This window comes from Mastigoproctus giganteus, chromosome 10, assembly GCF_048544385.1.
Source record: "Mastigoproctus giganteus isolate SK-2022 chromosome 10, ASM4854438v1, whole genome shotgun sequence".
NCBI lineage: Eukaryota > Metazoa > Arthropoda > Arachnida > Uropygi > Thelyphonidae > Mastigoproctus > Mastigoproctus giganteus.
In genome coordinates, this window is record NC_143584.1 from 87510535 (window position 1) to 87530857 (window position 20323).

The window sequence follows — 20323 nt, forward strand, 5'->3', positions numbered from 1 at the left end:
GCTTCCCGTTGCAAGGCCAATTAATGATCCCCTTCATTTTCAGTCCAAATCGTTTCTTTCCCTCTTCACGGGAAGATTACGCGTTCCGTGCCATCCCACGTGTCTCCAACATCGCGATCTTGTTAAGTTATCTTCATGCTTCAACCGATCTCGTGGGAACACGTGTTACATCTATCTCAAACTTTTGCAAAACAACGATTTTCGTGATAAAAGAATAGGGGGGGGGAAGAGCAGGACGTGACCGAAGGAGTGATCGCAATGTGTAAGCTTTATTCCGACCTACTTTCTTATTAGCTGCAGGTACTCTGCCAGTGAGCCTCGGGGGTGTTTTATTTTACGAAGTTACGTTTTGTTTAACCCACGAAAAATCCTTCTGACAACACTTATTGGCTCCCGGTTGTTATTCGAGTTGTGTTTTGGTGTTCTCCTCCTGAAGTTTGATAGGGGACACCCCATTTGCATGTTCACCTTTATGCAAGAAGTGGCCCTTGGATGTTATGAGAACTGTTTCGTGGAAAGAGATAATGTTCACCCTTGCATCTGACGATATTTGTTAGGATGCTCACTAGACATTTACCTCTTTTCGTCAACGTTTCTTTCCCTGGGGGCTGTTGGCGTTTCCGTTGCCGAATTGGTACATTCGTCGAAGCCGTCGCAAGACCAAGTAAGTTTATTAATTGTTATTTTGGTGCTACTTGGTTACAGTCATCTCTCTTACATATCGTGAGAGCGAGAGGGGCCTCGTACAAGTTTTAAATTGTATTATTTTGACCTCTCGCGAATTGCGGTTGCGTCCTTGCTTGAATAATGGCATCGTTATTGTCAAGCGGACAGATTTCATACGAATACTTGTCAGCTTTCCATATGGTGTTTATGTTACATAACGAGGTTGACAAACTGGAACAGATAGTTTATTATTGTTTCTTTAATTAAACAGAATTACAGATTCAAGCGTTGATGCTTCGTTGTACACTGCTGATTAATCTTTTGTTCCTGATTATTACCGCCATTTCCTTTCTCATAATTTGTATCATTCAGTTCGTGTGTTGTGGCCTTGCATTCCCCCATTACAGATGAGTCGTACTCTGTGGCTGGCTGAAACTTGCGTGCAATTTTCAACTTCCGCGTACTATGCAGAAGTCTCGAGTGGCACGTTCGACTTCTGCACCTTCTCGAGCGACAAATTATGCATAGTTTTCCGCTAGTATTCAATTGGACAGTTGTACCGAAGACAAAATTTCTTGCCGTTTCCGTATTACCAAACATAAACGCACTAATATTCGTGGTTAACTACAAAGATGTTTTGCTGTAAGTAAAACACAAAGAGCCGTAGGTTATGATTCATTAATTGAATCTTGACTCGTCATGTCAAACAAACTGACAAATGTAATGCAGTAGCCACATATTTTAAACTATGAAATGGCCGAGTCGTGGTCACTTGAAGTACAGAGTACACCCTTCTCGTTCGGATTCACGTGATACCACAAAAGGCCATAGAATTCTCGCAATCCCCATCTTGTAAACTCCCTTCAATCTTATGTGGTCTTTGGGTAATGGGTGTTGACAACCGGCATGCACGCTGCAAGATCCAATCCGTGCTCTGCGACGAAGTGTAACTCCTTCCCCCCCAATTAACCGTTTGAGCTGTTCTGCTGCAATGACGCAGATCCAATTTCCGTTTATTCCCTGTATTTGGCATTTTCAATAGTGAATGCAGGGTATAAACAAATTTATCTGTAATGAAACGAATGTGAGTAAGGGAGCGACAAACGGAGTGCATACCTTGAGTTAAAAAGAAAAGTTTTCATGATGGCTAATTTTAATCTTTCCGATTCTTAGTAAAGAATATATGGGGGGGGGGGGCGGTATATACTCATCCTCGTGGGTTGTTAGCTAAAAATCGGAAAAAGTGATTTAATTATACCGAGCTTCATTAAAAATATTGAAATTTACTTCTTCATCGGTTATATTCAGCCTTACAATCGATGAGTGTTGGATCCGCCGCTTGTCCTTTGTATTAATTTAGTTTGTCTCACAGGAGTTTAAGTAATGTGCTCTTTTAGTGTATCTCAGTATCAGATTTATAATTTTATTGAATCGATGCAAATTGGAGGACGATTAATTCTAGAGATACCGCAACTGGCTTGATCGTCTACACCCCAAAGTACGATTGAGTAGCAATTACTGTATTAACTAAAGTTAATAATTGCAGCTCACTCGGGGGATCAACTCTTTACGAAAACGATTGGGTGGCTCATTTCCATTACAAAGCGCGTGGTTATTACTCCACTATATTTCGTGGATGAGCGGTAGTTTTCTTTTCTCAATTCGAAAACATTCGGGAGGACCACTTTTATTACTCCGAGTAAATATTGTGGTTAACCATATTGGACAGTGGGCCAGAACCTATCAAAACCTGAACGAAAGGAAAAATAATAATAGGAAGTTTTAATCTGTGAGTTTGATATTCATTCTGCTTTAAGCACAGATGTCTACTTCGTCGTAATATGCAAATTGTGACAGGTGACAGGTGTCAGCAGTCCGTTGTTTGCCTGCAACTGTCTAAAATGTGGTTAAGTTGAGAGGCCGCTTGAAAAAGATTGTGACGTCACTCGTAGTGGGACTTCGTTCTTCGATTCCGTGTACCGTGAGGACTACAAAGTTGTCATGTCTCAATTCATAGATGCGGGTAAGTACCTTAATGATATGAGGGTGCCTTCTTAATACAAAATTCCTAAAACGGTCTGATAAGCTCAGGAATTTACAAGTTGCCCAATATTTCACGTGAGTTAACAAATTACTTCCACGATTACCCAATATTTCACGTTGTATTAAAGATCACTTGCACGAACGTCAGTTTTGATTCTTATGGTATTAAATACTTGAACAATATAACATTTAAGGAATCGGCTTCCCGTTTCAGTTTTTATCGTGGTTTACGCTTAAATCTTCCACACGGTCAATTTCACACACACCTTTCACAAAGTATCGATCGACTGAAGGCTCATATACGTTTCTGTTAGAAAAATATTCAGAAGGCTATCTGGATGTCTGTGTGAGGATTTGAGGGACACAGTGAATGCAAGCAAAGGTGTCCAAAACTCCATGCCTCACGGTTAAGGGAACAGAGTTGTTGCGGTGCGACACAAACGTCCTGCCCACCATCTCAAGGCGCCTCCGTAGCCAGGTGGGCAGGAGCAGCGGAGCGTAGCACCCGCTTCTTGATTAGACCGGGGTTCGCGCCCGTGACCATCAAATACGGAAGAGGTGGAAAGGTCAGGGAATGACCACCGCATAATCCTCGGAGCAATATGGCCTTAGTTGCTAATGCTCCTAAAAACCAAAATAACAGCGACCACCTTCTCAAAACCGTATGACTACAAATCAAACAAATGGAAAGTTCACAGTGATGACGACCGCAGAAAAGTGAAAATAGGTAAAAATTAACTTTTTTTTTTTTTTTTTTTTTTTTTTTTAATAAAAACTTCAAACACAAGAGGTATTAGAACCAATAGTACCTAGTACCGTGCTTACGTTCGAGGTTGAGAAGACGAAAGAAGATATTTGTTGACATTGGAGTTGAACTTCTGTAGATTGTAATTTTCAGAAAATACGTATGAAGGAAGGTTGTTCCAGAAAACGGCAGTTCAATAAATAAACGAGAAAGATGAAAAGTTGGTTCTGTGAGTTTGGAGTTGGACAGTAAATGGATCTTGGTTGATGGAGGCACGTGTTCGGACTGTTTTGGAAGCGAGAGCGGGAATTATAGAAGCCAATTCAGAAGAACAGTGCCCGTGGAAGTATCTGTAGAAGAGGCATGCAGCAGAAACAGTGCGTCTATGAGAAAGCGAGTGGAGAGACTCTGTTAAAGATGAATCATTAATTAACCTAACTGCCCTCTTCTGAATGGAATCAAGAAGCCTGAGAGAGGTTTTGGGGGCACCACCCCAGATGTGGGAACAATATTCCATGGCAGGGCGGATTAGCGATTTATACAGAGTGAGCAGCTGTTTGGAAGAAAAGTTACGCCGAGAGAGGAAGAGAAAACAAAGGGTTTTTTTTTTTTTTTTTTTTTAGATGCAGAGGAAGCAATATTTGTAATGTGCTTGTGCCAAGAAAGATTAGAAGTCAGGGTAATCCCCAACAGAGATATATCATTTTGCCTAGAAATTGTAGTGTCACTAAAGATAAGCATAGGAGCAGAAGAATCATTTGTGCGAGATATAAGACAAGACTGAGTTTTACAAGGATTGAAAATCAACTAAGTTGTCTTTGCCCCACTGGAGAATTTCCTGGAGATCGGCATTTAAGGAATTGGTAGCAGATTTTCGAGAAGTTGAAGCTGATTGAGCAGGGCAAGGTTTCTCAAAATGGAAAGTGGAATGCAATGTGCTATCATCGGCAAAACTGTGGATAGGATTTCCAGTCAATGGAAGAAGGTCGTCAATATACAAGATGAAAAGAGTAGGGGAAAGAACTAAACCTTGGGGGACATCAGCATTAGTGAAGAAGTTAGAAGACGGAGAGCCATCACCCTCAGTGAGCGATCAAAGAGAAAGCTGGATAACTAATTACAAAAAACGGTGGGCAAACCACAAGATAGAAGCTTTTTTAGAAGACCTTTATGACAAACACGATCGAAAGCCTTTGAGTTGTCAAGAGCAATTGCTCGTGTTTCACCGAACTTTTACATTGAATTTGTCCATAAATGGGTAACATAATCCAGAATATCACAAGTGAATCGACACTGACGGAATCCATACTGGCGATCGTTGATCAGACGGTAGGTTTCTAGGTAGTTTAAGAGTTAGCGGTTAATTGATTTCTCCATTACTTTAGAAAGAGTAGAAGTAATTGCAATGGGACATTAATTGGATGGGAGAGATTTGTCACCCTTTTTAGGCACTGGCTGGATATGAGCAAATTTCCAAGCAGAAGGAAAAACACCTTTGGAATAAAAAGGGAAAAAGGCGGCAAAGAATAGGAGTAAGTTCAGGAGAGCACAGGTTTTGAGAACAAGTGGAGAAATACCATCAGGACCTGGAGCTTTTTTAGTATCAAGATTCGTCAATATCCTTTTGACGGAAGACCACAGGAGGCATTGAATGGAACTTGTTGGGAATGGCGGGAGGTGTTTTACCAAGATCATTAATACATGAGTTGGAAGAAAAATGGGATGAAGCAGGTCAGCTATATCATTGCCTGAAGTGACAACAGAACCATCTGGTTTTGACAGAGGTGGGAGTAGAGAGATGGGCAAAGGTTGCGGCCAATAGCTTTGGCAAGAGACCAGAATGCTCGACTACCATTATGGCAAGAAGCAAGTTTTCTACTCTTAGCCTGTTCAAAATCTAGTTTCGACTGATTAATAACTGCTTTACAATTGTTGCGAGCTTTGATGTAAAATTATTCCTACAAGAATAATTTCACTGATATAGTATCATCTCGGCAAACTTAACATCAGAAGTTTTGAAACATTAATCTGACCCAGGAAAAGAAGAAAAAAATCTCGCATGTCGTCCCGTTTTGCATTCTTGTAATGCCAAACAACACGAGGTTGGGAATAGCATGAGATAAAGGCTCCATTGGAGAACAGACAATCACCAAGTAGTGATCTGAGGTGCCGAAAGGACCACTGACTTCGACTATGTTCTTGGAAGGGTTTTTTGTGAGAAAATGATAGTCTATTAGTTGTATGGATGGGATTGTCTTGGTTCTGGTAGGTAAATGAACAATCTGTGCGAGGTCATTAGTAATTGCAAAAGCCTCAGCACCTCGACCATATGAATTGGCGTGACTAGAAAACGGAAGCCAGCTGGAGTTGTGAACATTAAAATCACCAAGGAAAATTACCTTACTGTTAGGAAAGTTGGACTGGAGAAAGTCCAGTTGCAAAGAGAGGAAGTCAAATAGCTGCAAGTGATTAGTGGAGTTGGGAGAACGTAGAAACAATACATGTATTTGACAGAATGTGGTAGAGAGATTTTAAGCCAGAGGAGATTCCAAATTACCAAGTCTCTGATAGCGAATATCGGAATTTCAAGTACTACCTTTGAGGCGAAAGGAATCATACAGCGAATAATTTCGGCAACTAAGATTAGCAATAGTTAAATCAACCGATAACTGAGATTCTGTCAGAAAAAGTACATGGGGTTTGGCAGCCAAGTGGAAATGGACATCGTTGACATTAGAACTGAGACCACGTATATTTGTGAAATGAACTAGAAAGTGTTTGGGGGGGGGGGGGGTTAGATCTTTTCGCAGATAAGTTTACTCTGTTATTTTGACAATTCATGGTGTATTCAATAGTAAGAAAATGTGTGTAGGGGGAATGCAGTATGAAGTAATGAAATTTTTTGGATATGGCGTACACATACCCAGATCCTTGACATAACTTACTAACGTGGCCTCGACGATGCCCCCCTCCCATACCCACTACTCGGACTCCCTCCAGTCACTATCTGGGAGAGTATAGGTAGCAAGATTATACATTAGCTGATCCGGAAGCCTCCTGGAGCGTTACCCATAGGTTCGGTTCGGTGTACTAACTAGGGGCCGGCCTGCGAACGCCGTTTTAGAGCTGTACCCTCGAAATGTAAGGAAGATTGGATCTCGCCACGATGTTCATCATAATCTCAAAAGCCATCAGTCATACTGCATGATGGAATAGATGGGGAAGGGTTGACCGGAACTTAGCTCTGGAGACTAATCATGGGTTCCACCACTTCAAGCCTCCAATAAGCAAAGCGGTGATATTGCACCGGTTGATGAGAGTCATCTGCCACTTAGTATTGCCTGGTAATACACACAGGGGCGGCATTCCTTCAGGTGGTGTGGGCGCTACACCTCGATCTCTGCTTACGTTGGTTCACACTTGGGTGGTCACCCAAAGTGTGCTTGCGCATGGGGGTTATACCCAGGAATTAAGAATAATAATAAAATTAAAAATGAGATAAACCACTGGTTGACTGATGTTGGTAATACATCGCGGCTTTCTTTTAAGGATCCTTCGCAGTTAGCAAATACTATGAAACTAAGCGTAGCACTGGGGAGTCTGTCAATCAGTACGTAACAGCAAGTGTCTTTCAAAAGAGTACTAGCCATTATTCCAATAGCCAACTATCGGAAGAAGCGCGTCGAATTTACATTTAAAACAATGCCGACGGGGTAGAATCGCTCAAAAATATCGAGGAATGAGGACGATCCATCAGTTTCTGGTGTCATCAGATCCATTTATTAGAAATTTAAGGCCTTTGCCCCGAAGTGGATATCAAAACTTTCCAAAGACAGAACTCCTGGTACGCCAACGTCAACAATTATTTAAGTTGCCAGTGTGGGATGAAACTGCTTCTGGAAGCAGTGAACCTGAGACTACATCGAATGTTTTCTTTCTGGTTTTTTTCTTTATAAATTTAGTTAATTACTTAAATGCGTTTGCTGAACGGTGCTTCACTTATTACGAACGATTAGTTTATTCAATAAAATCTTAATACTTGGAAAAAAAAACGAGTTTTGCCAGATTTTTACGCATTCTGATACACTGTGTCGTTGAAAAAGACCTGAGGACCTTATTACGCCCGGTCATACCAATAAATTTTAAGGGTTTATTCGTGAGAATGATGCTAGACGTTCGTAATTTTAATTCAAACCTTAATATAAATGTCCCTTAAGAAAACCACCATACAGGTGAAATAGTACAAGCAGTCACATGAATAATCTACATGAATATTTTCTTGGACTCTTACCAAAACCTCACGGAAAACAGAATGCCAATGTTCCCTTTCATTTCAGATATCCGTGCAACATTTCGGAGCAATTTTTTTGTTTATTAAAATAAACAGATTTGTTTCATCAAGATTTCCTTCACCGGAAATAGCATTTTTATCAACCATTCGCATCCAATATTCAAGTACTGAAAATTTGGTTGAGAGACGTTTGTATGTTCATCCCGCACCCAACTTTCATAGTCTAGACAATGAAAATGTCTGACCACTGTGTTATCCTACTATCCATCAATAATGTCATGTCAAGTTGACAGTACAAATCGGGTAGTTATTGCCCATCATGAATGTGACCTAGCTGTACTGCTTTATTGTGATTGATGGGTTTTATCTTAGCTGTTTTTAGTTTCCGTTCCTCGAAGAACGGATATTTGTAGACAGTTATTCAGAACCATGACATTACAATTGCCTTTAATTTATAAGTAATAACCATGCTTACCTAATAAAGATCACGGAAATAATATTAAGAATCTTCAGTTATTTTATTAATTGCAATACTATTTATAGAAATTTCCAATGTGGGTCGGAGTACTGAACCTTCTCTTTCTCTCAATTACTTTTCGCCTTTTTCAGAACGTGGAACAGTTTCATTGTCTGATCTCAATAAATGACCGGAAATACGTGTCATTGTCTCGTGATATTTTTAGAGAAACGAGCATAGAAAATACGAATACAACAAAGTATCATAAACATGTTGCTCATAGAAGAGGATATTGACAACCACAGAAATGGTCCTACCAATGTGTGTTCTAGGGGTTTAACGGCGCATAAGCTGCTGATGACTGAAGCACTTCGCTGTTTCGAAGGAAAGCATCAAACACCGAAGATCAACGACAGAGTACAATCAGAAGTGATGAAAGTAGTGGAAGAATACCGAGCGATGGGGGATTGCAGCTAAACCAGGGCAAATCAGCACATCATCAGTTATGAAGAGATCAAAAAATGATATTCAGTGGGTATCGACGAATTTTGTTGATCTTACCTGGGATGAGGAACTTTTCTTGACATTTTTGTATTTCACATAGGAGCCACGGACCACAAAAAATAACCTGTGCACGCCATTCTGTTAATAACTATTTTTAAATACAATGTACTCGTACCTAACATACTTGTATGTAGCGTACGTTATTTTTATAGACATATTTCTATCTTCCATCTGATTGTTCTCTACCACAAAAGCTCTGTTTTATTGTCAGATCCCGCGGACTACTTTCATTAAGTTTCTGGGCCGGCATGTCGTGATCATTATTACGAAAAGGCATCGTGAAGTAATCCTTTGCGTGAGGTCAAATTATTGCGTAAGTTGTAATTAATTATTGCGAAAATGAACTACTGGAACGGAGAAGTTAACCTAAAGTAATTGTTCTTGCTTAACAAAATGGAGATTATGTCAGTTTTACCGGTGTGTTAATAGAATCATATTTGATACCCATTTTGATGCGCATACTTGTATAGAATAAAGTATTCTATACAAGATAAACTGACAAGCATACACATAACTGGTATTCATTTACCTTCAATCTATTCACTCGTTTAATCTGTTAATACATGCTCTCATTTCCATAAAAATTTCTCTCAATTAGTATAGAATCTGTATGGTGTGGAATAGTTGGAAGCAAAGGTATAATGCGAGTAGGAGTAATCTACAGGTCAAGTGATTGTGAGGACTATGATGAGAGCCTCTACATGTAAATGGAATGGGCACGTAAGGGTGATTTCAATTTGTCTCTAATTGATTGGAGAAAATGGAAGGACAAAACATGGGGGAGAAAATTTTAAAATCAACTAGATGATTTTAATTTGTACCGACATGTCAGGGAAAGTACTAGGAAAAGAATACTGTAGACTTCATCATCATCCATGAATCACTCAAGATAATTTCGAAATTGTTTATATGGATTTCAGCAAAGCATTTGACTCAGTCCCACATGAGCTGTTACTTTATAAGCTGGAACAGGCTGGAATCACAGGAGAAATCCTTAGATGGATAGCAGAATGACTTCAGGGCAGGAGGTAGAGGGTTGTAATAAATGGTTATTCTCAGATTGTGTTGATGCAAGAAGTGGGGTTCCCCAAGGATCAGTATTAGAACCACTGTTGTTTTTGATTTTCACAAATGACATCGATGAAGGGATAGAGGGCGTGACATAAATAGACTTCAGGGATGGTCAGAAAAATGGCAGCTATACTTTAATCCAGCAAAGTGTAAGGCATTACACCTTGGGGAACAGTAACCCCAAAATAACTTTACACTTTGTGGAGTTGAACTAAAGCCAGTAGTGGAGGAAAGGGACTTGGGTGTTACGATACGGTCAGATATGAAGTTCTCCGAGCATTGTAAATAGGTTGCAGGGATGGCCCATGGTGTCTAATCGATGATTTATCGAGCAATTGCTAGTAGAGATAAGGACGTCATAATCCCATTATATAAGGCTACCAAACTTGGAATACTGTGTTAAAGTATGGAGACCGCACTTAAAGAAAAACATTGTGCTTCTTGAGAGGATCCAAAGACGTGTAGCTCGCCTGCTGAGATCGCTTTCTATATGAGGAAAGACTTCGAATATGTGGGTTGCAGAGCTTGGAAACTAGACGCCTTAGAGGAGACTTGACTGAGGTGTTTAAGGCTTTGAGAAGCATGAGAAAAATGAATAAGGACGACATGTTCACGGTTATAAATGATTCTAGAACAGGAGACCGTAATTTAAAGTTATTTCAGCAAAACAGAAACGAAAGTGCATGTATATTGTACCTGTACTTTCGTTTCTTCTTTGATTGTTTTATTGTTTGCTGAGGGAAACCACTCATTCCTCGCCTGAGACCAACTAACTTAGCTATGTTGTGAAAAAAAGGTCCATAAAGATTCCTCCCTGCATGGACGAGATTCGAAATTCGATGTTTACAAGAGCAACCACTTTGTTCCGTTTTTTTTCGAAAAAAAATTAATGGAAATTGGTAACCAGATTTAAAAATTGTATGTTCTTTCTTTTTTGGATAATTAAATTTATTGTTTTTATGGGCTTTTGCATATGCGCCTACTGTCTTCATCATGCCTGTCCTTCCGCAGAGGACAACTCGACTCCCAGTGGACAGTTTTCGTGATATTTTATATTTGGGCCTTTTAAAAGTGTTTGTCGAACCGCTCCAAATTTCATTAAATCGGACCAATATAAATGCTGAAGTTATCGTGGGGTATGAAATCTTGAAGTTATCCTGAATTTTAAAGAGAGATCTCTTAAAAGAAAAGAGTATACTAGAGAAGAGTAATAATTATTATGCAGTTGTAATTAAACTGAGGTTACATTTGGAGAACATAAAACTATACAGTTTTTATTAAGTGTCCTGTGAATTTATAATCTTAGTAATTAACTGATAAGGAAATAACTACATTTACTTTTCACTTCTATTAATCACAGGGAAATAATTCAAATAATTTATGAAAAAATCGAACGTGCCTGAAATGTAACGCACTGAATACATTAACTGACTTGTTTTTATCTATTTTTGAAAGAACCCTGGGATACACCGGGAACATTTTCTCAATGAAACCCATATTTTATATTTATGCTGTGGTTCACAAAGATTTAAGCAGTGTTTCTCAAGACAACTCGACTTTTGAATGAGATATTGCCCTATTAGCATCGCAGTTGGCTTTCTGAAGTTAAGCCTGAAACAGAATTTGATCTGAAGGTACCAGAGGCGTACTGACGGCATTTTATACCAAAATCAAGTCGAAATAATTTTAATTTCTAGTTTTAAGAATGCGATGCTGCTTAACATTAACTAAAGAAATGTTCCCAACTAGTCGGTAAACTTTTAACTCTTTAAGATCATTATGCACAGCAGGCAATGAAAATTCCTTACCATAGCTCGTTAGAATAGTCTTCGTTAAAATAATGTCTCAGAACTATAGGAATTCTTATTAAGACCTCTTCAACCCGCATTGTAGTTAGCGGCCCTCAGATGGAACATGGAGGGGGGTATAGTTCTCTCTGAGTTATTTCTGGTTTTTCAGGCCGCGCAGCATGCAAATCAACTAGTGAGCGCGTGCTCTCTCTTTCTCTCTCTCTCTCAGACACACACACACTTGTACAGATATAATACACAAATCATATGAACTAGCATGTCATGTGAGTTGGCTCGCTATGATGAAAGTAGAGCTTTTTTCTAGAGCTCTTCTCACATTGGCTGGATAAAACAGCCAATTTATTTTGCAAAATTCAAATTCTTAATGGCCTCTAGTCTGCTCTGCTCTACCTTGCTCAACTCCCAATGCCTGCTTAGTTGCATCTCCCCTGTTGAGTTGTGTGTTACTAAGAGTTTCAGCTTAGACGATATTCTGATTTAGTGATCATATATACTTGATGAACTGCTGATGATGAGTGGAATTAATTTGGTTTATCTGAACTTGCTGCTAATAGCGTTTACAGTCTGCCAAGATGTATCTCAAGTGGAGAGCACATATTTGGTGAACCCATTACTTCTTTTGAACTACATTGAATTAAGTCAGCTAAAGTGGATTCTTTCTGGTGGCACCTTCGTTAAGTGTGAACTTCATCAATGTGTATTTTATATAATTGATGGACTGATGGCGTTTTAGTGAGCTTCCAATCTAATGGTGGTATATTTCCTGAGCGTCTTTTACTGGATTGGACTAACTGGATCTGTGTCCACTGATCTGGATCCACTTATACAATATACATAAACATATATATATTGTATAAGTGGATTCATGTTATTTTATGTCTCTAAGTAAGGTATTGTATGATATGACGGGGATGCCAGTTGTTGACAGGGAATGCCCTAGTATAATAAATTTAAAAAAAATGTCTTACGAGGCTAATCCGAATTACAGCAGATTCATTTATATTGGTAAAAGAAGAACAAAAGTAAAATATTATTAAATGACGATGTGAGTGTTCTCGAGAATATCAAATCATATGATTGTTCTTAAAGACAAGTAAGAACAGAAACGTAATTATTTTAGATGTCTAGCACGAATAAATTAAACACTATTTTGTGGGATTGGACATACTGTCATCTGTGCAAATACGTTTACATTCCTCGTGTTTTAATGCGACTGATTTGATATTGTGTGGAACAGTGAAATCGTGATTCTTGGATTCATCGTTAACCTTATCGACCTGTGAATCTAATACTGTAACTTTGTTAGTCTCGATGACATTAACGCATTCGTTGATTTAATTTGTAACCAGCCAATGTAAGGAATGCTCTACTCTAATCAAGTTAACAACGTTTCTTTTGTCAAGTCATGTAGAATGGAGCAAAAAGTTCAATAATCAATTTCAGTTGAACCTTGAATTCACTAGTCTTCCGTATTAATCTTCATACACTTAGGTTTGTTTAGATTTTCCTCAAAATCTAAAGATTTTGAGGAAAAGTAGTTTTAAGTAAAAAATATCTTCTTGGAGAACCTTGAGAATCTTAAGTTATTATCAATACTAACTTACACATTTAATGTGTTTCTAAAAAGCGATAAATATGGAAAAATAGTAGTCAGAGAGCGAATAAAAATCCGATCTGTATTTCACAGTGCTTTTTCGAATTTTACAAGAAATTGAGAAATAATGCGTGTTTGTTTGGATGTACAGGGTGAGTCAAGAGTTAGGAAATTTGACTTAGAGTTATTACACGATTGATATCTTATGTGTCAGTAAGATATATAAGCGTTTTTCGAGAATGAGAATTGTAATTTAAAACTTATGCAAAGAAGGTTCGGTAGTTGTTAAATGTTCACTGTCAAAATAGGATGATTTCAAAGACTTCTCTTAAATCATTTCTTCAGTTAATCCCACAGGAAATGATCTAGTAATCCCAGATTCAGGATGTCACAAGCCTTTTAATATAACATGATCTCCACCCATTGGCGCAATTACGTCTATTTTAGTACTGCTGGAATGATATTCGATACAAGAAGCTACACCTACATCGAGTGAAGGCAAATTACTCTGACAACTGAACGATCCCAAATGCAGCCTATCACTTAACGAATGTCCTCTTTGAAAATTAAGGCAGATATTAAAAACTAATGTCCGACTTTTTCTGGTGAAATTCTTTAATTCAACTGAATTGTCCTTTTAACATCTAGGCAAATAAATACGGTTACGAGTTTTCGTTACTTATCATTGAACATTTTCTCTTATAAAAAAAACCATTTCGTATCGAAACTTTTGCGTTGTATTCCAGTGTTTCGCAAATACCTTGAAAAAATATTCTCGGCTGAATAGCTCGGTTTCAGATTGCAAATCAAAAATCCCTCTCCACTTTATTTTAACCACAACGAACTAACCAATCTGATGAATTCAAACAGGACAACTTTAAACGATTGTACCTCTTCTTTAGCATCAGGAAGAACGAACCATGAATATTTAAGTGCGTTTTTCTGAGGCGTTGCTTACTCTCACAGAAATTCCCCATTTATTTGAGCTCCCTCTCTGCATGTTGCTGACGATGTGGATTCAGTTTTAGCAAAAAACTTAAATCACATTAATGAGTCACATTTTTAAACAATATTTAAGAAGTTACTTGGATCTGTTCGGATGCTGTCAGCTGTTTAATGTAGGAATAAAATATCTCCTGTATATAAGTGACTTTTCAGTTTAAAGATGTGGATGTGGTGTTCTGAAATGCTTTATTCATAAAGAAATTGAACGAAAAATTCTGAGCATTCCATGTCCAAGTTGGATTTGATTTTTAAGACATTTTTTCTCCGGAAATTCTTGAGTGAAGAAGCGAGCACTTTCTGTATGTAGCGCGTTTGTAGAAGTTGTTGGAAATTGTTTTCTTTCCCCTCCCTCTCTCGCTTTTAGAAGTTTTTTCTTCCTCGCCAAAGAAACAAATACAAATCGAATCTAAAGGAACTCGTCTTATAAATGAATTTATCTGAAAGGAGAATTTCCTGTAAGACATTTCAAAAAAATTGAGTAGACCTTGACATTTTCGTAGCAGATTTAAACCTAAAATGAGCCAATCTGTAGTTAGAAGCAACAACTTCCCTTTCGCGTTGCACTCGGCTTTGGCAACGATGTTCAGGTAATAACTTCCAGGCCTTATGTCGTGTTCGGCATTTCGTCCATTGGGAACTAAACTGTATAATACAAACAACTACAACAGAAACTGGATATCTTTTTCTATTAACAAGTGTAGTATTTCTAAAATATTGGTTAACATGCCACGTATTCTTCCAAATGAGTAGATGGTGAGAATTGGATAATTTGTTTTTGGAAAACTTTGCTGCAATGTGATCTGCTAATCTGATCTGCTGCTTCTTTCAGACCATTCATGAAATATTTTTGAGTCAATATTTATTCTGTTGCCTGCATAGTAAGATTTTTGGAATAAATAAAATAAGATAATCTTTACAATAACAAAAATTATATGGTAGCAAAGGTGCTGAAAGAGAAATAAAGGAATTATTGAAATAATGTTGTTTTTAGTCATAAAATAGCATTATCTTCCAAAGAGTCTAATTTACCAAAAGCATTTCAACATTTCAACTTTATATTAGCAAGGGAAATAAAGAAATGTTACAGCATCTGTCATTTTAAACATCTAAAAGGACAACTAATATGAACCAACAGAGATGAAACTCAATCTAATTGTAAGGTGCGGCTTGAACTTCCGTTCACTCAAATGGAAAGGTATATTTAATGTCCTTAGGTATGTTCCCTTACTTTAAATAAGGGCAGTAAATCCAATCTTAATAATTCATTGTATTAGAATGCACAGTTACGGTATTTAAATTGCAATTATCTAGTATATCAAAGATATTCTGTAGGTCCAGCTCATTGATTCATAACTTTAAGCAGACATTGCATTTAACATTTTTTTATTTTCCTTGCTAATATTTATAAATTTGAAATACCTTTGGTAAATTTGACTCTTTGGAAGATAACGCTATTTTATGGCTAAAAACAACATTATTTCAATAGTTCCCTTATTTCTCTTTCAGCATCTTTGCTACCATATAATTTTTCCCATTGAGAAGATTATCTTATTTTGTTCATTCCAAAAATCTTACTATGCAGGCAACAGAATAACTATTGGCATAAAGGTCCTCTAAAAAAGCTTCCATCTTATGGTTTGCCAAATGTTTTTTGTAATTAGTTATCTAATTTTCTCTCTGATCGCTCGCTGAGGGTGATGGTAGATGGCTCTCTGTCTTCTAACTTCTCCACTAATGCCGGTGTCCCCCAAGGTTCAGTTCTTTTCTCCACTCTTTTCCTCTTGTATATTAATGTCCCGATTGACGGAAATCCTATCCATAGTTTTGCTGATAACAGCACATTGCATTCCACTTTCCAGCTTGAGAAACCTCGCCCTGCTCAATCAGCTTCAATTTCTCGAATATCCGCTACCGGTTCCTTAAAAAATGCCGATCTCCAGGTAATTCTCAAGTGGGACAACGATGACTTAGTTGATTTCAATCGTTCAAAATCTGTCCTATCTTATATCTCGCAAAAAGGATCCTTCTGCTCCTATGCTTATCTTTGATTGACACTCCGATTTCTAGGCAAGATGATATATCTCGTTTGGGGATTACCCCGACTTCTAATCTCTCTTGGCACAAACAAATTACAAATACTGCTTCCTCTGCATCTAAAAAACTTGGTTTTCTCTTTCGCTTTCAGCGTTACTTTTCTTCAAAACATCTGTTCACTCTGTACAAATCGGAAATCCGCCCTACCATGGAATATTGTTCCCACATCTGGGGTGGTGCCCCCAAAACCTCTCTCAGGCTCCTAGATTCCATTCAGAAGAGGGCAGTTAGGTTAATTAAGGACTCCTCTCTAACAGAGTCTCTCCACTCGCTGTCTCATAGACGCACTGTTTCTGCTGCATGCCTTTTCTACAGATATTTCCATGGGCACTATTCTTCTGAATTGGCTTCTATAATTCCCGCTCTCTCTTTCAAAACAGTCCGGACATGTGCCGCCAACATCCATTTACTGTCCAACTTCAAACCCACAGAACCAACTTTTCATCTTCCTCATTTATTCATTCAAATTCTGTTTTCTGGAACCTCCTTCCTTCATAAGTATTTCCTGAAAATTACAGAAGTTCAAGTCTAATGTCAACAAATATCTTCTTTCGTCTACTTAACTTCCAACCCAAACACGGTACTAAGTACTAGAGGTTCTAATACTTCTTGTATTTGGGGTTTTCATAAAAAAATATATTCGAGGGAAAACAGGAATTGTTCACACTCGACTACAGGAAGTCTGTAAAGATGAGCGAAAACTCATGTTGAATGTTGTTCTTTAAAGACTAAAGAAGCAAGGTCATCGTAAACAGGGCCTTTCAAATATCCCCTTAGTCAATCTGCAGGATTGACTACGGTGATATTTTGTTCTGATGAAGAAATTCCTACCGATTATTTTATCAAGTGCAAACGTTTCGCACAATAGAGTCTAACAAACTGGTATCGAGCGATATGTGACTGCTCTCCATTATACACGGGACTGTCTTGAAGGCACTGGCGCTTTCGTAAATGTGCTTTCCATTCTATCATAGGTAGGGCTTTCGAAAGAATGACCCAAGAATAAATGAAGCAGAAAAACCGCCTGGTTAAGTCATATTCGGAGAATGGAGAAGGCTTTCCTGAAACTGATGTGGCGATTTGAGAGCCAAATGTAAATAAGCAGTTGAGTTCACCACCCCACTCAATGAAAACGTATGCTTCTTCAGTTCAAAATATGTTTACAAACCAAGATGGTTCTGTTTCCATTTTATTCAGCACCTACTGGGTAAATGTTATGCGTTTGTCCAATAGAAATGGGCTGTGCTACACCATTTTGGTTTCATAATGCCATCGGTGCACGCAAGCACGGCGAACTTTTTTGATAGTCCTTCGAGAACGTCCAGTCAGAGGAACCACACGTGCGCTGGAAGTGCTGTAAGCGGAGAAAGTAGCCCGTGTTCATCGATAGATTCAGCTATCTCCAAGGACTTCGGGTCAGTTCGTTGTCTATCGCAAATTCCTGTTACTTCAAATCTCGTATTCTTGTTAAAGAGATTTATCTTGAACATGAAATTCGTGCTACAAAAATGGGAGCTTAAACGAAAGAAAGGCTGCAAAACACAGGTTCTTTTCATTAAAAAGACGATTAAATGGACGTGCAGGCAACATCTGTCAGCTTTACTCTTTTTCATACAATTAAAAATGGCTATTTTCCTTGTTTTACTCGTACGCTGTGTAACGTCATGATATGTAAATCTTGGCCCCTCTCCGGTGAGCATTACAACTCTTTTTGTTTCTGAAAAAAATGCGTCCATTAAATTTTGTGCCTGACTGTGTAAAAAGTTCTTTTCTGTGGCGCTTTGTTTTAATTTTTTTAAATATCTAGAGACTGGATAATAATCCTGTATGAATAGTATTCGGCTACTGAAGTGAAAAAGAAAACATCTGACACGGTTGGCACTGAGATAGTTAATCCTTAAAATCGCGTTCTCAGTCTGTTTCCCCGCTAAACTGAGCACAAATCCAAATGGCGTCGATAAACAAAATAAATAAATACTCGTACAAAAAAAGCGGAGCGTATACATTAGTTAAAATCAATAAATAAAAAAACAGATAAATATCGTTGTGATGAGACAGCTCATCAAGAAAAAAACTGGTTCACGGGGGGGGCTAACTTGATTTCAGGCTCCCTCCTGGAGTGATAGTTCCGAGAATAAATCAATAATGTGTTCGAACGCCGAGCGGTTTGGTTAAAGAAGCCATAACGCTGGCAGTTCGGTTTTTTTAAATAACATCGAATGTCTAAAAGGGAAAGAAAAAAAGCAATTGCTAATTAGTCGTGGGAAGTCAGGTTATTAATGAAAGTAGGAACTATTATTTAAATCTAAAAGGTATTAAAAATTTTTTTTATATAAAAAAATAATCCCAACCTTTTGTTCTTCCGTGCAGTGTAGCTCAGAATAAAGTAGCTCGAAATAGCTTTTTGTTTATATGATTACAGCGCAATTTCCTTTATTATCAAAGGATGTGCTCAAGGTAGGAACCTCCACGTTCTTTGTTGGCAGTGACGTATTGGGAAACACTTCCCTTCCCTCACTGTTCTGTCGCTTTAAACCTAAAGCAGACAAATAATTCAGAAAATGTGAGAGATGAATTATACTGAATAAAATCCTCTTTGAATTCAGTATGCATTATTGCATATTTAAATAGCTATGCTTGTTGGAAAAAGTATTTTTTATTTGAGAGTGAAAAATTTCGACCCTCTGTCAATGAACCTTCCACAAGTAAGCCTTTGGTGTTTTGCTAATTAGATGAGTGACTTGGACAAGGTAGTAAGTTCTTCTACAAAGAAATGAGACGTTTACAAGCGTAAGTCCAGAGTCAGTCTCGCCATATAGGACATTGCATCACCTTTTTCAAAGTCCCAGAACGACAAAATCGTTTCATTTCATCGATAATTTGATCATAGTGACGTTGTGATTTTGTTGGTAATGGTAGATAAGAGGAGACTAATAATCTTGCGCCATTCTTTGGAGTGAAGCCCTTTTCACGTCCAGTTATTTCATAATACTGGCTGACTTAGCTTAGGAGACTGCCAGCACAGATCCAGATTTAAATCGGAAAAGCGTGTAGCCATGCAGTTAATCCAATGGCCACGATACTTGTAAAATTCTCAAGCAGCAAGGCTAACGTCATTATTCACGAACCAATTCCTCCTCCAATCAATAGTTTTGGCCATTGAATATAGGTTACGGGAAAGAATAGTCCAATTAGGTGGTAACCAATGATACCAGCTCAAATGTTCCAATTAAACTGTTGCTAATGTCGAGACCGGATGATAACTTGAAGATCTTTCTCGTGCCCATCTTGCAAATTATGATTCATTAATGAAAAGCCGACAGTGGGAAAAAAAGGTTCAATACCCTTCTGCAGTGGCCATTGACTCGTGGATGAAAATCGTTTTCTGATAGAGCCTGCACTCGTTGCACGTGATATGGATAGTGTTGCTGCTAACGAATAATTTTCCATACAGCTGAATGTGTAACGTCCAATATTGCCGTTACATTTTCAATGCTAGTTGTAAGATCCTTTTCGATCGTGTCTTCCATCTGTTCCTCTAAAGCAGGTGTGCAGACACAAAAAAGTATCCTGTCTCTCAAAAACGCTGATGGGTGGCTTCGAAAGTATCCTTGGATACTTTTGAAGCCATCCAGTGAAAGCATCTTTGGATAGTTTGTGTCTAAGGATACCTTTCGCTGAATATCATCGTCGAGAAAGTTTTCAGCTAGAGACGCTAAGCTTCAGTGCCGCTCCCGTTCACTCGTCCATAAATGAAATGAATGCCTGCCATTGCAGCGTTAGAGTAACGATTATTCATAGCCAAAGTAAAAAGAAATTATTGAATATAACAACCACAATATTGATTCACTTGCAGATAAATACAGGGTAATCCGACAACTCACTTTCAAACAGTTACCTCACCCAGGAGTAGATGGGTTCATTCCAAAATTTGTAGCATGAATAGTGAGGTAAGATATGCAAATGGTTCAAATTTACTCAT

The 20323-nt window shown here is 38.2% G+C and overlaps 1 protein-coding gene across 1 annotated transcript in view; it reads left to right on the forward strand.

Annotated features, from left to right (window-relative positions):
- The first annotated feature begins 484 nt into the window (after window positions 1-484).
- Window positions 485-20323, forward strand: part of LOC150079139 (neuromedin-U receptor 2-like) — a 289047-nt gene continuing 269208 nt past the window's right edge. Inside the window, exon 1 of the mRNA XM_090382811.1 lies at window positions 485-664. Within this exon, the coding sequence (XP_090238937.1) occupies window positions 559-664 (106 nt within the window). The 5' untranslated portion in view covers window positions 485-558. The remainder of the gene's footprint in view (window positions 665-20323) is intronic.